Raw genomic sequence first — 16,611 nt, 5'->3', positions numbered from 1 at the left:
TATTACCATAATTAGTAAGAAATGTGAATTCAAATAAATGATGGACCACAGGTGGTCACAAAAATAGATAACACAGAGACTAATAAATATCTACAGTAGCAGAGTACAAACTTATAAAATTCTGACAGAATATTATAAGTATGTTCATAATGGGCAGAATATTATAAGTATGTTCAAGAGATACAGTAGACTTCAAAGTGGCAAGAGAGCATTTGTAAAGAAAAAACTCTCAAAGTACAGAACCCAGAGTTGGAAGCCAAGTGAAGATGAAAATATACAAGACACACAACACCACAATTGGCTTACAGTCCTTTATGTATCTTAAAAAGTAATACTTTGTTACCTATGTACAAACTTTTAAAAAGATTTCCCACTAGACAAGCAAAAGTTAATTGACTTAACAATGGCACTAAAACCTTGGGAAGTTGTAGCATTTTATGTGCTTTCATATACTTCTGGGGTTTAAAATGCACCAAAAATATTTTGGATAGAGTTCAAATTTCCACAGAAATTTATTCAACAATCATTCTCCAGTACAGAAGGGAAAAAAAAAATCCCAAACTAGGGAGTGGGTCAAAATTTCACAAAGAGATCAAAAATCCATGGTTACGTAATCAACATTCTTATGTTCCTTTAACACTTAACAAGTGTTATATAAGGTTTCTGTGTAAGGCTAACCTGAAACTGGTCTCACTTAAGAAGGGAGTCATTTCTATTCGAATTGTAGAATTAAAAGCACTTATTCCATATAATGTGTATTTCAATGCAGCTGATATCCACTTGGTAATGTGACAGTGTCACCTTAAAGCTTCAGCAAAGGTCTAAACTGCAGAAGTTCGGAACTAACAACATCACAGATAGTTTTTCATCCTGCATTCTCACAGGGAGTGAAAGGCATTCTTGAGCTGTCCTAAGGTCACCCTGGGCCAAGAAGAGTGTTCCTGAGTTGTGGTCCCTGGATCACTAGTTTCCTTGCCAAAAAAAAAAAAAAAAAAAAAAAGACCTTCCACAGGCTAATGTGTTCCATGATACTAACATGCATTCTACAACTTCAAGAGGTATATAAACGCAGCTTTTCCCAAACTCAATTGACCTTTCCAGAGAACACCTGGAACAACCACTGGAGCCCAGGATATTTTTCTGAACAATACCAATGTAAAGTAAATTTTCTAAAGCAGTGGTTCTCAAAATTTAGTGTGCATCAGAAACATCTGGAAGGCATGTTAAAGCACAGATTGTAATACCCCATTTAAGAGGTCTGGGGCAGGACCTGGGAACCCACATTTCTAAGAGACCCCAAGCAAAGCTGCTGCTGCTGGACTGTGGACTACACTTTGAGTGGCATGCTTCTAGACAACCACCCAAGTCTCCTCAGGAAAGGCTGCATATAGCATTTGCCACAACTATTTAGCTAGAGTTTAAATCAGCCGGTGAGGTCTTAGAAGGTGCTGGTCATTGGTGGGGTAGAGGAGCTCTGGACTTGACCCTTGGCTCTGCCCCTACTCGCCAGGTGACCAGGCACAGCAAGTCCATCTTAAAAGAGGAATTACAGCAGTCCTCTCCAAAGAGATTTGTGAGGCTTCAAAGAGACATTTGCAAAAAAGCACTAACAAAAAGCATCATACAAGTGTCTTTTGTCATCCAGAAGAATGTTATCAGTCACAGCAGGAAAAAATCCCAGATGAGTTTTCTGTCTTCTGCTACTGCCAAGCTTTTATGAAGCACATGCTGGCAGCTAACAAAGAGAAAAGGGACTAAAAATGCAGAAAGCTGCAGAGAGAGGAAAATACATAAGTGGCTTACCTAATTAAAAATATCTCATTGTTAAAAAAAAGATCAACCCACAATCAAAGTAGTTAATTATGCTGGCTTTGAAATAGTGTGTAAAAGTTACAATATGTTGATCACTGAACACACTCATCCTTTCTACCATGTTAATACTGGTTAAATTTTAACATCAAAAGAATGCAACAAAAAAAAAAATGCTTCCACTCAAATACATATGAGTTAGATCTCAAAAATTTAGCTGAGAGAGTTCCAATCTTATAAGCTACCACAGTGGCAAATTTCAAAAGTAACTTTTAAGAAGGACTTGTAATTTGGTTTACATAAGAGACCACAGAATGAGAAAGGAACACGTGCTCACACATATACATATGTGCATTGAGTTGTTGCAAAGTACATCTTGGCTGATGAACTGCCTCTTCTATTTAAAAAATGAACCTGTAAAAATTCATACAATCCCTGATGGAATTAGAGTCAAGCAACCATCTTCTTGACAAGTTCTGGTTTTCTTTTGAACCCAAAAGACTGACTATAAAGGCAGAAATTTCCTCAACATGTTGCATGATTCACTTTATATATGCTTTGGATGACTCTGGAGACAAGACAATGTATTTTGAACAGATTTTCCTTCATAGCAGATCTGATATACTGCAGTAAACAATGGAAACTTGTCGACTAGTCCCTTCTGAAGTGCAGTGCACTTCAGCAGAAGCCTGAGATCCTTGGAGTTTCTGCCCATTTAGCCTCTCCTTCTCCAATTCTTCAATGGTCCTTCCAGTTCTGGCGAATGCCTCAGCCACCCTGCGGTTCCAGCCTCCATAGCAGGTTGTGATCAGGTCAGCCACCCCACAGCTCTCTAGAAAGGTGGCTGTGGATACCTGGACCTTGCAGAAGATCCTGGCAAATGTAGTCATTTCCATGAGGCCCAGGTGTATTACAGTGGCTTTGGTGTTGTCTCCACAGAGGAGGGCCATCGCAGAAACCAGTTCCCATGGCTATGATGTTCTTAAGAGCACCGCAAAGTTCAACAGTATATGTATCATCAACCACAGTAATTCGAAAATTTGGAGTCTTCAAAAGTTCTTTGAAGAGAAGGCCATTCTCCCTTACTTTGCTGCCAATGGTAGTCTCACAGAACTTCTCTGCAGCCACCTCGTTGGCAGTGTTGGCACACTGATGTCAATGCCCGCCTTCTCTCGGATGATGTCGGAAATGAGTTTCAGCCCCTTGGGGCCCTTGTCTACCGCATTGATGAAAGTGATTGCCAGCACCTCTTTGGGCACCCTTCCAGTAATTTCATCACAGATTCTGTGAATGAACTGGTGAGGAATGACAAACATCAGCAGGTCTTCATCCTGCACTGCCGTGCTGAGATTTGAGACAGCAACCACATTTTCTGGCAGCTTATGTCCAGGGAGATATTTTACATCTTCATGGTCACTATTTATAATGTCTTATAGTTTTCTCCCATTAACTGTTTCTTCAAAGACCCACATCTTCAAACTTCCAAAGTTTCTTGACATTATTACCAATTATTTTTGCAACAGCTGAACCCCAGTTGCCAGAGCCCACAATACACACTTTCAGGGGTGCTGCTGCCATGACCAGACCCGAATGCAGCAGCCTTGCCTTGCCTTGCCTCCCAGCCAGCTGCCTGCCTCCACCTCAGTTAGTGTATTTTCTAGCCAAAACATTTTACTTTCTGTAGTTTGTGTTAGGAAAAATAAAAGACTTTTTGGTTTGTTTTCCAAGAACAAAATTATAAGGTTGTACATTTTCAGATTATAAATGAAATACCATGCCAACCCCAACCTAAATTCAGAATACGTATTATGAAGAAAGGGAAGAAGCCCAAAGAACATACATAAAGTTAGAAGACCATACACATTTCCAATCCAGGCAAGTAGGTAAGACAGAGTTATATGAAAGAAATTTATTTTCTGATTACTATTTAAGATCCCTTTGTTGTACACTGTTGGCCATTTCAGTTCTATGTTTCTGGGTCTTGGATTAATTAAAAATTAGTAACCAAAATAAAATCAAAACATAAAATCTTCCTAATCCTTTTAAAACTCTTTTCTACTCAAAACTGATATAATAATTTAGTAGAGATACAGGCACAATTGACAAATATCTTGAAATAACAGCATCCAGCTTTACAGTCTCCCCTTCTAACTCATCTCCCCATTCCCAAGGTATTCTGTCCCATAATACTTATAGTGCTTCTGCAACTCCCACCCCATCACCATCAGCATAATCCAGCCTAAACCATAAAGCCTAGATTAACTCTGTAAGTGTCATTTTCCCCCTTATAAATACAATTTTGAGGAATTCAGCATGCCTGCTGCTCCCTAGTCTTTCATGCTTCCCAATTAATTCTACCAGGAGGTTATTTCTCCCCATCTTCGTTCCTTATACCTTTCCTCTTTCTGTTCTCTTTAGCTTAGGGAAAGTTTGCTCCTACTCTCACCATTTCAATTTTCAGCTAAATAATAGTTGAGAAGTAGAAAAATAGTGTGGCTTACATATCTTGTTCAAGGTATGTATGATCTCCATTTATCTGTTTTCTCTTTTTATTGAAACAAAACTACCTCATTCCACAAAGGATTTAGGATAGCTGTCATCTCTCTTTTCATATTTCTAAATGTGAGTCCACTTTCTCTGGATGAAAATCATTTCTTGTTCAGTTTTATTGTTTATCATTTTAATAGTTTTATTTTCATGGGTAGCACTTTATACTATCTCATAACATTTCTCTGAGAAAACTAAGCTTTTGAGGTACAATTCATGGTTGTGTCCTTTGTGTACTTTTAGAAAGCATTTAATAAGAGGAAAGGTCTATCCATGTTGGTATAGTATATGAAATAAAAACTATTTTTCTCAACATTTTTCCTAATACTTCGATTTGTCGTGCCACTAAGAATTAATGAATCTTCCATATTCATTTTGTGCACATGTATACATAATCCTGTGTCTTCCTTCCCCTTTTAAGATATAAAAACCTCAAAATGTAGCTGTTTATTTTTATGTGCAGAAACATTCTGTTGGTTTCAAGCACAATTTTTTTTGTAAAAACTAGACTATTTATCATTTAGGTTTATATGTGACTAAAATTTCCATGACTAAAATGTTAAGGGCTTTATGTTTGTAAAATTGGGAAATTTATGCACATAGTGAGACTATTTTTTGCTCTAAGCAGTGGTAACTTTTCTGCTTTAACGCTCAGCATATGTGTAAATTGACTGAATTGCTATGGGAAAGAAGTCTAACTTTGTGCATGTTAAAATGTGACCCATAACGTATACAGTTTGTCTTGTGTTACGAAAGAAATAAAACAAGTGAATTCTATGATATGTGAATTATATCTCAAAGCTGTTTAAATAAAAAAATAAATAAAGCATTGTTATATAACATAGTAAAATTATGATGATAATGATATTGACAGGTGCATACTAACACTGGGGAGAAGGGAGAGATGGCTACCCAAAATGTAACTGCTGTAAACCTGTTATTCCAATGTAATCAAATAATTTTATGTATATTGGTGAAGAATCTCTTCCCTAGAGGTTTTTTAAACTACCTTAGTCAGATTGAACTTACATGATATAGTTGTTAAAAGGTAGTGATGTAGTTAAATAAGAGCTTAAACTTCAGAATAAGGCAGATCTGGGTTCAGGTCACATGAACTTAAACAAGTTAACTCTTAGTACATAGCATTTTAGTATCGAAAATGATGATTGTCTTGGTTGCTTTTCTGTGCTGGTCACATATAAAATAAAATAATTGTAAAATTCCCTAAGAAAGTTAAATTTGTTAAGAAGACTGCTTTTGGGTATGGTAAAAAACCTAGCTTTTCTCCCTTTTTATTCCACTCTTAGAGAAAAGTACAGAAATTTTACGGAAGTAAGCTATATCATCTACATATAGCTTCATATGAATTTTTACTATGAATCTACATATAGCTTAATGAATTTATATGAATTTATATAAATGTTTATTTATATGTATTTAGTAAATGACTTATAGAAACATTTTACAATTCACCCAATTTTTGAACTTTTTAAAAATTTTTATCTCTCAGTTTGATAAAATGGTTTTCAGATTTCTCCTGTGGAATTGAGTATCATTACAATTTATTGAATGAGGTCTGTTACAGGATACTTCCCTTTCTGCAACCTTCTGAAGAAGAGATACTGATTTGATGGATTATTGGCTTTAGTTTTACTTTGGTTCTTTACTCTGAAAATAAGGATTGGCATTGATTTTTAGATTAAATCTAAGGGATTTACTTTGAAAATTGTATTTTTAGGGCAAATGGTATCATCGGAGACAAGCTGTAAAAGAATTGCATAGTACATTGATACGTCTTTTAAATGAATTGCTGCCATGGGAGCCAAAGTTAATGAAGGCTTTTCAAAGGAACAGGTAATTCAAGCTTTTACTTATTATTTTAGGGCCCTTAACTTATGATATAGGATGATGTCCTAGAATCATTTAGTGGTTTCCATTCATCTGTAATCCAACATATTTTTAGTGCCCACTGTGTTCAAGGCACTTCCTAAGCCCTGAGGAAACAATGTTGAATAAAACAAAGTTCCTTTTCCTGTGGCTTACATTTGAATGGAGGAAACAGAAAAACTCAAATGTCAGATGATGGTAAGTGTGAAGAAAGAAGTAAAGTAGAGATTACTCTTTTATAGGGTATCAGGGAAGACCTCTCTGATGAGTTGATGTTTGAACAGATACCTGTAGGAAATGAGGGAGAGAGCCTTGTAGATATCTGAGGGAAGGAGAGGGAATAGCAGATGGCATAGCCCTAAGGTTGAAATTATGTTTGGCATTTAGAGGAAATGCAAAGAGTGGAGTATAACCAGAGCAGGGTAACTGAAGAAGAAAATGGTAAGAGATAAAAGTCAAAGAGTATAGGGAGAGAAAGCCATGTAGGTCTTTAAGGACTTGGTTTTTATTCTAAGTGAGAATGAGAAGTCATTGTGAAGGTGTAAACAAAGGTCTTAAAATTTAGGTTTTAAAGCAGTCACTCTGTCTGCTATGTTGAGATTAGTGTTGTGAGACAAAGATGAAGCAGGGAAGTGAGTTAAACTGTAACAATAATCCAGGCAAAAAATATGACAGTGGCTTGGACCAGGATAATAGCAGTACAGATAGTGAAGAGTAGCTGGACTGTAGATATATTTTGAAAGTAAGATTAACAGAATTTGCTCAATGATTTTGAGTGTGGGGTGTGAGAGAAAGCTAGGAGTGAAAAGATGATACTCAAGATTTTTGGTCTAAACAACTAAAATAATGGAATTGCCATTAACAAAGATAGGCGAGACTGAAGGAGTGGTGAGTTAGAAGGGGTGGAGATATTCAAGAGTTTGGATTTCAACATGTCAACTTTGATATGCTTTTTAGATATCTAATTGGAATTATTGAGTAGGCAGTTTGATGTATGAATACCAGTTCAAGAGAGTAAGCCAGACTGAATGTGTGAATTTGGGACTTGTTAGCATATAGATTATATTTAAAGTTATCAAACTGGTAAAAATCACATAGTATGGGAGCCTAGATAGAGAAGAAAAGAGAATGCTGGGATATTCCAACATTTTGGAGGTGGTGGAGATGATTATAGGAGACACAGTAGGAGTGCTGAGTAAGGTAGGAGGATAACCAAGAGAGAGTGGTATCCTAGAAACCAGATAAAGAAAATGTTTCAAAAATGAAGGTTTCTCTTGACACATTGAGGAAGATGAGGACTGATAATTCATTGTTGAATTTGACAACATAAAAGGTCATTGCTGACTTGATGAGCTATGTCAGTGTAGAATTGGGGGAAACTCTTAGGGGTATGTTCAAGAGAATTAGACAAGAGAAGTTGGAGATTTTGAATAAACAGTGCTTTCATGGAATTTTGCCATAAAGTAGAGCAGAGAAAAGGGGCAGTACCTGGAGGGACAAGTTGGAGTCATGACAGGGTGTTTTGTTTTGTTGTTGATGTTTGTTTTTATTAATGAGAGAAATTACATGTTTGTATATTGATGGAAATGCTCCAGTGGAAAGGCAAAAATGTATTTAGACAAAGAAAGGAACATTCGTTGGAGTGATGTCCTTGAATAGGCAAGAGAAGATGTATAAGTGGAAATGTTAGCTTACATAGATAGACATAAAATATGAGTACAAATGAAGGTGAGTTGCACATGTGGTGTGAGAATGGAAAGTTCTCTTGTGATTGCTTCCACTTTCTCTGAAATAGGAAGCAAGGTCATTAACCTGAGAGTGAAAGGGGAAGAGAATCGCATACTACCCCCAAATAGATAATTTTCCTTTCAAATCTTATAGATTGAAAAGGAAATGAATTTCAGAATTATCCATTGGTAACCCATTGTAGTACTTCACAACTCTCATCTGCATCATAAAACCCTTAAGCTATAATTTTTAAAAACATAAATTGAGAGTAATTATTAACATCATTGAATATTTATGTACCGCACATACTATGCTATAGCTACCATTATTGTCCTTTACAAATAAGCTGATACTTAGAGTAAAAACAAAAAACTAAGGGTAAAGGCTGAGAGTGGAGTAGAGAAACTCTGAAATCAAAAGGGAATTAAGATAAAGGATCTCTAAAAGGGGGAAGTGAAATGAAGCAAGTGGCTGAGAGATTTCGAATAGAGTCAAGAGGTCACTCTGGAGGGCATTCTTATGCGCTATATAGATATCCCTCTTTAGTTTTTAGTGTACTGAATAGCTAGAAGAAAATACCTGAAACTGTTGAACTGCAACCCAGTAGCCTTGATTCTTGAAAGCGATTGCATAACTACATAGCTTACATGGTATGACTGTGTGATTTTGAAAACCTGGTGGCTCACACTCCCTTTATCCAGTGTATGGACAGATGAGTAGAAAAATGAAGACAAAAACTAAATGAAAAGTAGGGTGGGATGGGAGGGACGGAATGTTTTAGGTGTTCCTTTTTACTTTTATTTTTATTTCTTTTGGAATAAGGAAATGTACAAAAATTGATACTGGTGATGAATGTACAACTATATGATGATACTGTGAATACTTGTACACTGTGGATGATTGTAGGGTATGTGAATATCCCTCAATTATACTGTATTTAAAAAAAAGGTAAAGGATCTGTGAAAATTGTGTAAGTAATTTGGAAATGTTTCCATCTCCCCATAATTTCTCAGAAATATATTTATTATGTTTTTACATGAAAGGCATCCCTGTGAAAGTTAGGTCTCATCTCAGCTTTCTTTCCCCCAGGTTTAATAAAAAAGTATTTCTAGTGAGACCCAAAGATTTAGCCATCATTACTCTGAGGATTAAACAATGGATTTGTTTGTTTACTATCTATAAAATAGTAAAAAATAATAGATAGTGTTGCTTAGAATTATTTGCTTAACTTCTTATCCAACTACTTCTTTAACTGTATAAAATAAAATAAGTAATTTTAAAACTCTCAAAATATTTAGATATCTATTTCTGGTCAGTGGAGCCGGAAAAAAAATAATTACCTTTCTCTTATTTTATAGGTCTAACAGCAGCCTTTACAAAGACAAACAAGTGGTCTGTATGGTCAAACACTTTACAGTGAAATTTCAGATATAAACTTTAAAGTTTCTTATGCCAGTACCCTGAGTTTTACTTTTTTAAGGGATGAGTCAGTCATTGGCAACACTGAACTAAGCCTGGCACATTTGAGATTAAAGCATAGTTTTCAGGGACTTCATTGAAAATATTTCAATATATAGTTTAAAATGTTGAGAGTTAGTTTAGCTTCCAAGAGTTTAATATGTAGGTATGGTTTGATATGTTGTGCATTTTATTTCAGAAGTCGCCTAAAGAAAGACTATGATGATTTCAGAAGACAGCCTGATCATGATAAATTTACCAGAGAACTCTGGACTAGTGAAGAAGGTGAAGGAGATCCTGGAAAAGAATCTCCTAGAGAGGAAATCAGCAAGTCTGTAGATTCTATAGAACCTCTAGATATCCTAGAGAAAGATCATCTTGATACAGGTAGGCATCAAAACTTTTTAAATCAACATTAAAAGCACAAAGAGAAGTTTTAGTTTGTTTTATTAAGGTAAAGGATAATCTGGTCAATGAAGTATATTGATTGGGCAACTCTGGTATTTTTGAAGGAGTCCTCTGTCCTTTTAAGAAGTTTCTTGGGAGCCATTATTACTTTTTCTAGGAGTTTCTGGTACCAATGCCTGACTTCAAACAGTAGCCTTGTCATTGCTCATCATAGACCACATGTCCTTGATCTGAAATAGGTCCATTCCCTTCTTTTTATTATTGCCATTTTTGAAACATATTTCTGAAGTTTGTTTTAAATAAAACTTTAACAAGATTTTAATACTGCGAAGATTATTTTTTTAATAAGGAATGACCAAAGTTGATAGCCTAATGAGACCAGAGTGAATAGATCCTTATTGTTCTAATAAGGATTAAGAGGTTGGTTGTGATGATTTATAATGAATTTCAACTCATATTATTCTATAAATCTAGTTTAATCATTTTCTTCAGTTATATAAGAGGTTAGTATGAAAGCTTGTGGTCAGAAATATATTAACTTGTGTTTTCCATGTCTCTGTGAATTGAAGAAAAAAAAATAGCTTCTCATCAACTCTGACCAGATAAGAACAGAATTTTTTTTTTTTTACTGTAAGGATAATTAAAATCCAGAAAAAGTTGGATGTTTTTCATCCTTTGTGTTCTCTAGAAATAGAGTAGACTAGAGAACCATCTGTTTCTGGTGTCAGTGTTTTCCTATCTAGAGGAAAAGAACTATACTAGATTTCCTTTCCAAATCTAAATTCTAAGTCCTAATTGCTGGCTTGAGAATCTCTTTAAAAGATGTAAAATTTCCTTGTTTCACTTATATTTACAGCAGAAGTAGTAGAATTTAACCAAAAACTGTTTTCTCACTAATAATAGGTTGCTCTTAGAAAAGGTTATGATATCAGTATCACCATGTCAAAGGTCACCTTGCCTTTATTTCAGTCAGTAGTGCTGAGACTGTAGAATCACACTACAATAGATTAATTGCCAGCTCAAAGATTGACTTCATTTTTTATAATTAATTGGTCTCACTATTGCTATCACCTGTCATTTTATATAAACAAAATGCCTGTTTTTATAATTTTCAGATGATATGAAATTGTCAGAAATAGATTTTCGTATTTCTATGAGCAGAAGCAAGCTGTTGAGAAAGGAATTGTCTTCTAAAGATGTACCGAAGACACTGCCTAAAACACTTAAACGACAGTCCAAACAAACTGGTTATTTGGATGACAGCACAAAAGAGCTTTCCCCAAGGAAGAAAGCAAAGTTAAGCACAAATGAGATGACTGTTGAGAATTTAGAAGGTTATATGCAGATAGATTCTTTGAATGAATCTAAGCATACAGAGCCACCGTTTCCAGAGTCATTTTCCTCAATAGATTCAACACCAGTAACTACTCTCCAGAAAGGGACCAAACCTATTCAGGCCTTGCTTGCAAAGAATATTGGGAACAAAGTGACCTTAACCAATCAGCTGCCTCCTTCCACGGGTAGAAATGCTCCTGTTGTGGAAAAGACAGTTATATCTCCTCCAGAAGCAAGCCCCATAAAGCCAGCATTAACCTGCCGCACCAGTACAAAAGGTCCTTTACAGGTAGTATACAAAATGCCCTGTGGCCAGTGGTTGCCAATAGATCTTCATAACAGCTCTGTAAAGATTCAGATGCAACCAATGGTGGATCCTAAAACAGGAGAAAAAATCATGCAGCAGGTACTCATTCTGCCTAAGAATTTTGTGATTCAGCACAAGGAAGGAAAAGCAGTTGCAAAAGAAATACCACCATTTCAACAAAAGGGTTCAGAGCAACATTGTTCATCTTTCCCACAAAGAGCAAATGCAAGCTCTTCTTTAGCATCTGTTCTTGTCGACTCAGCAGTAACTGTTTCTACCCAAATACCTAGTACAGTTTTCAATAAGACTGTTACACCTTTATCAAATGTGAGTAGTGCTAGACCACAGCCTTTGTCACCTATAACCTCCCTAAGTAATTTATTAACACCACCAGTTAAGACTAGCCAGAGAGAAGCAGGAAAAGTCAAGAATGCAGTTTCAGCAGCCACTTTCCCCCAGCCCATTGCTTCACCCACCATTTCCTCAACAGTTCAGCCATTGTTATCAGCAACAACACTAAGTGGATCTACAAACCCTAGTAGTCCTCTCAACTGTTTTGCACAACAAACTGTTGATTCTTCTGAAGCAAAGCAAGAACTGAAAACTGTGTGTATAAGAGATTCACAGTCAATTCTTGTTAGGACACGAGGTGGGAACACTGGAGTTGTAAAAGTACAGACCAATCCAGATCAAAAATCACCCAACAGTTTATCCTCTAGTTCAGTTTTCACTTTTGCTCCTCAGCTTCAGGCATTTCTGGTACCAAAATCAACAACTTCGTCATCCTCTACTTTTTCACCAGTGGCTGGAATGGCTACTACATCTAGTCTCCCTCCTGTTAGCCAAACACTTAATTCTGTTTCCATTCCAACTGGCTTAAATCCATCCATGGAGAAAAATCTCAAACTTTCATTAGGGCAACCCTCTTGCAGTAGTAATTTGGGCCACTTGATAGATAAAACTTCACACATGTCCTCGTCTCCCTTGAAGTCCCCTGTTTCTTCTAGCACTCTACTACCATCAACAACAAATAGTTCAGTAAGTGTAATTAGCATATCACCAGGAAATTTTGGACATACCAATCCAAATGTAGCTCATACTCCAAATAAACAGCAGCAAGTAGATTATATCACAAAAAATTACCCTGTTACCCAATCTGAAGCAACAGCAGCAACAAATGGAGATGTGATTAGTGGGACTCCAGTTCAGAAACTTATGCTGGTATCAGCTCCATCTCTTCTTTCTTCTGGTAGTGGAACTGCAATTAATGTGACTCCTGCACTGACATCTACAGGTGTTTCTACCCAGAAATTAGTTTTTATTAATGCTCCAATTCCCAGTGGCACTTCAACGCCTACTATTGTTGCAGAATCATTAAAACAAACTCTTCCTTCCCCCTTGAATAAAGCATATGTTAAGACTCCAGAGCAACCACAAATAGTGCTAATTCCGTCTACAGTGGGAGCACCAATAAAAATAAATTCATCACCAACTATATCTCAGATAAAAGACGTGAAAATTGGACTGAATATAGGTCAAGCAATTGTAAATACTTCAGGCAATGTGCCAGCTATTCCGTCAATTAATATACTGCAAAGTGTAACCCCAAAAGGAGAAGAAAAAAGTAGCAAGGGCTATGTTTTGCCATTATCAACAACTGGTAATTCAATTCCAGTAAGCTCAAATTTTGTGAGTCAAACTATTACTCCTGTTAATGAATCAGTGGTTTCTGCAGCAAAAGCAATAAACATGTTTTCAGTAACAGGAGCAAGTGTATCTTTGGGTTCTCTTTCAGTAACCTCAACCTGTGCTTCAGTTGGGACACAACCTCCTGTTTTAGTCAGTGGAAATGATACCTCTTCAAGAATTATGCCTATTTTGTCAAATAGACTTTGCACATCAAATTTAGGAAACACTGTGGCTATATCAACTGTGAAAACAGGACATCTTGCATCATCTGTTCTGATTTCAACTACACAACCGACAGTGTCTCCTAAATGTTTAACATCAGCTTTGCAAATCCCTGTTACTGTTGCCTTGCCTACACCTGTGACTGCATCCCCTAAAATAATCAACACAGTTCCACATCTGGCAACAGTACCAGGAGCCACACATTCTCTATCTCTTTCTAAAAGACAACCTCGGACTTCTGTCCAGTTTCAGTCACCAGGGATTTCAACAACAGTGCCAACAAATGTAAACACAAATAAACCTCAAGCCGAACTGCCATCCCTTTCACCAAGTCCAGGTAAAATAATTAATATTTCCAATTTTGGTTCTCTGCCAAACCAGCAAATGTCCCCTGCTTTATTAAAATCAACTCCCAGTTACAATTCTGTTCCAGGTGGCTCTGCCATTCACAGTGCTACAACACCATCAAATGTAACAAGTTTGGTAGGAGGTCAATTCAGTGAACCTTGTATTCAGCAAAAAATAGTCATCAACACCAGTACACCATTGGCACCTGGTACTCAGATCATGATTAATGGAACTAGGTTTATTGTTCCACCACAAGGTCTTGGAGCTGGCAGCCACGTTCTTCTGATATCTACTAATTCAAAATATGGGTCTCCCTTAGTTCTTAACAGTGGCCAAAGCATTCAGCCCACACCGGTAGATAACCCTGCCCAGAAGATCACACTAGCATCAAATAATTCTTTATGTGGGCAACCTGTTAAACATCCTCTTAAAAGCTCTACAAAAATTGTAAACTCTCTTGGGAACGCAAGTTCTCTACCCACAGTGCATATAACACCACAAATAAAGAATAGAACTGCTAAAGCATCTGTTCAACCTGCACCAGCGGTGCCATTGACTTCAGCAATTAAATCTCCTCCAGCTACTCTTTTGGCTAAAACTTCTTTGGTTTCTGCCATTTGCTCTAGTAATCCTCCACTGCCAAATAGCACTTCACTATTTCATTTGGATACATCTGTCAAAAAATTGTTGGTCAGCCCAGAGGGAGCCATTTTGAATACCATAAATACTCCAGCATCTAAGGTTTCTTCACTCTCTTCATCTCTCTCTCAAATTGTTGTATCTGCCAGTCGAAATCCTGCCTCTGTCTTCCCTGCTTTTCAGTCATCTGGCTTAGAGAAACCTGACACAGCTGCATCTTGAATTTAGACTAAACGAGCCAGTTTTTAAATAATGGGGCATTGTTTTGACTCCCAGAAAAATTTTAACTGTTTATTATACTGTTGAAAACATATGATACATTGTTGTTATTGTTGTTTAATGTATCTTTTCATTAGCTTGCAACAAAGTTTTGTTTGCTTGGGGAGGGAAAAATCTGTTCCATTTCACTCTATGGTATGTTTTCAAAGGCTGTAGACAGGATTTACCTGTCTGTATAACATATATTGAACAGAGTCAAGTTTGACTAGTTTTAGGGTAAGCTAGCCTTCTGCACACTTGCGTTGATATGTTTCTTCTTAAATTTGGACAATTGGATTGTATCTACAATGTGGTATTCTGTCTTTAGTGAAAACTTATTTTTGTTTCTGTAATATATATATATATATATATATTTATGCATTGTGAAAATGCAGTCCATGGTGTAAAATTGTACATATTCCTAAATCCCTAACAACTTGTACTAAACTATATGTACAAAGAACTATGCTGTCTTATTTATGTTTTGTTTACATAATGTACAGTTTTTTAAGTATTTTAGTAATTTTGGACCAGTGAACTGTTAGCAATGATGCAGAAGTCTCTGCATGTAATAAACTGAGTTGCTGTATTTCTTTGGTTGAATACCATTTTTAAAGTGTGTGTGCTTGTCCCATTGAAAGAATACATGGTCTAAATGAAGACTGTCCTGTATTTACAAAGAGGAATTAAGTCTGGGAAATTTGAATTAATAATTGTGAGCATTTGTTGTATAGGGCTTTACATTTTACAGACTTTACTTTTACATATCGTATTTGATTCTCACAGTCCTCCTGAGAAGTTATATGATGTCCAAGGTTAGCCAGCTAGAAGGTGATGAGCCAGCACTTGAACTTGATGTTTTAAATCCCTTTTTCATGGTTCTATGTTATTTCTTTTATAAAGTTCCACTTCTGATTTCATGGTTTTAACTCTTTTATTTTAACCCACTGCTTTTAACTTTTTTATTTTTAAATAATTTTGGATTCAAAGGAAGTTGCAAAGATATTACAGAGTGGTCCGGTGTAGCCTTCACCCAATTTCCCCAGATATGTTTGTTTGGTTTTTTTTAATTGAGACATTGGTTCATAGTGCTGATTTCCCAAAGTAGTATTTAAAACCATAATGACTTTTTGTTTGTTTTGTTTGTTTGTTTGCTAGCTTTTGGTTTAGCTTAGGATAAAAAGTGAGTTTGGACACCTTCAGTTGATTAAAGTGTTTGCCATTTACTTCTTCTCCCCACCCCCACCCCCCACCCCCGTCCCAATTACAGAGGAAGTATTTGAATTCCTGTAAAGCAAATTTGATGGTTCAGCCAATTCTCAGGTTTTGCTTTTGTGGTATTTCTAAATAAAAGATAGCTTCTTTATTTGTGGCATCTTCGTATACATTATCTTATTTGAGATACTGATTGTGTACCCTTCCACATTCCATTTATAATGTTGCTATTAAACCTTAATCATATGGAGTTTATGGTCTTGGTTTGACAATGAAAGGGAATAATACACCTAAAGAATTCCTTTAAAACTGCATTGAAATTTACTAGTTATCAAGTGGAGAGGCAATGAAGGTATCCCTGGAAAGTTGCCAAAGGCTCCCAAAACCTGTATTTATGTTCTAAGTATCCTTGTCAGTCATGTGTATGCCCCTTTCCCTGTCAGTATAGGAAAATCTTGGATTTCAGGGGAAGTTGGTGATCTGTAAAGTGCATTGCATTGTACATAGGTGGTAGTCAATAAATGAATGTATTTACATACTCAGCTTTTAAAACAGAACAATCTATAACTTTGTCTGCAAGGAATTATCTGAGCCCCATTCAGATACTAATTTACTGAGTTAACAGTGGCCCAACTATAATCCCAGAAAAGGACCTAAACTAATTACTACTAAATCTCTTCTAAATCCAAAACCTAAGGACTTTAAAACTCGGTGTCATCTGTTGAACCTTTGGGTGGAGTCCAGAATCATTATCCTTTAAA

General features: G+C 36.3%; 1 protein-coding gene and 1 pseudogene across 6 annotated transcripts in view; one reads left to right on the top strand and one right to left on the bottom strand.

Moving 5' to 3' along the window:
- KIAA2026 (KIAA2026 ortholog) overlaps positions 1-15,224 on the top strand; it is a 124,244-nt gene extending 109,020 nt beyond the window's left edge. For all 6 annotated transcript variants that reach the window (XM_037851105.1, XM_037851108.1, XM_037851107.1 and 3 more), the window contains 3 exons: positions 6,095-6,210; positions 9,629-9,816; positions 10,953-15,224. In XM_037851105.1, the coding sequence (XP_037707033.1) occupies positions 6,095-6,210; positions 9,629-9,816; positions 10,953-14,599 (3,951 nt within the window). In that variant the 3' untranslated portion in view covers positions 14,600-15,224. The remainder of the gene's footprint in view (positions 1-6,094; positions 6,211-9,628; positions 9,817-10,952) is intronic.
- LOC119545516 lies at positions 2,357-3,387 on the bottom strand (annotated as a pseudogene).
- Positions 15,225-16,611: the final 1,387 nt, after the last annotated feature.

The sequence above is a fragment of the Choloepus didactylus genome, chromosome 10 (assembly GCF_015220235.1).
Source record: "Choloepus didactylus isolate mChoDid1 chromosome 10, mChoDid1.pri, whole genome shotgun sequence".
NCBI classification, from domain to species: domain Eukaryota; kingdom Metazoa; phylum Chordata; class Mammalia; order Pilosa; family Megalonychidae; genus Choloepus; species Choloepus didactylus.
Note: the sequence above shows the minus strand (reverse complement) of the source record. Positions and strands in the feature narration are given on the sequence as shown.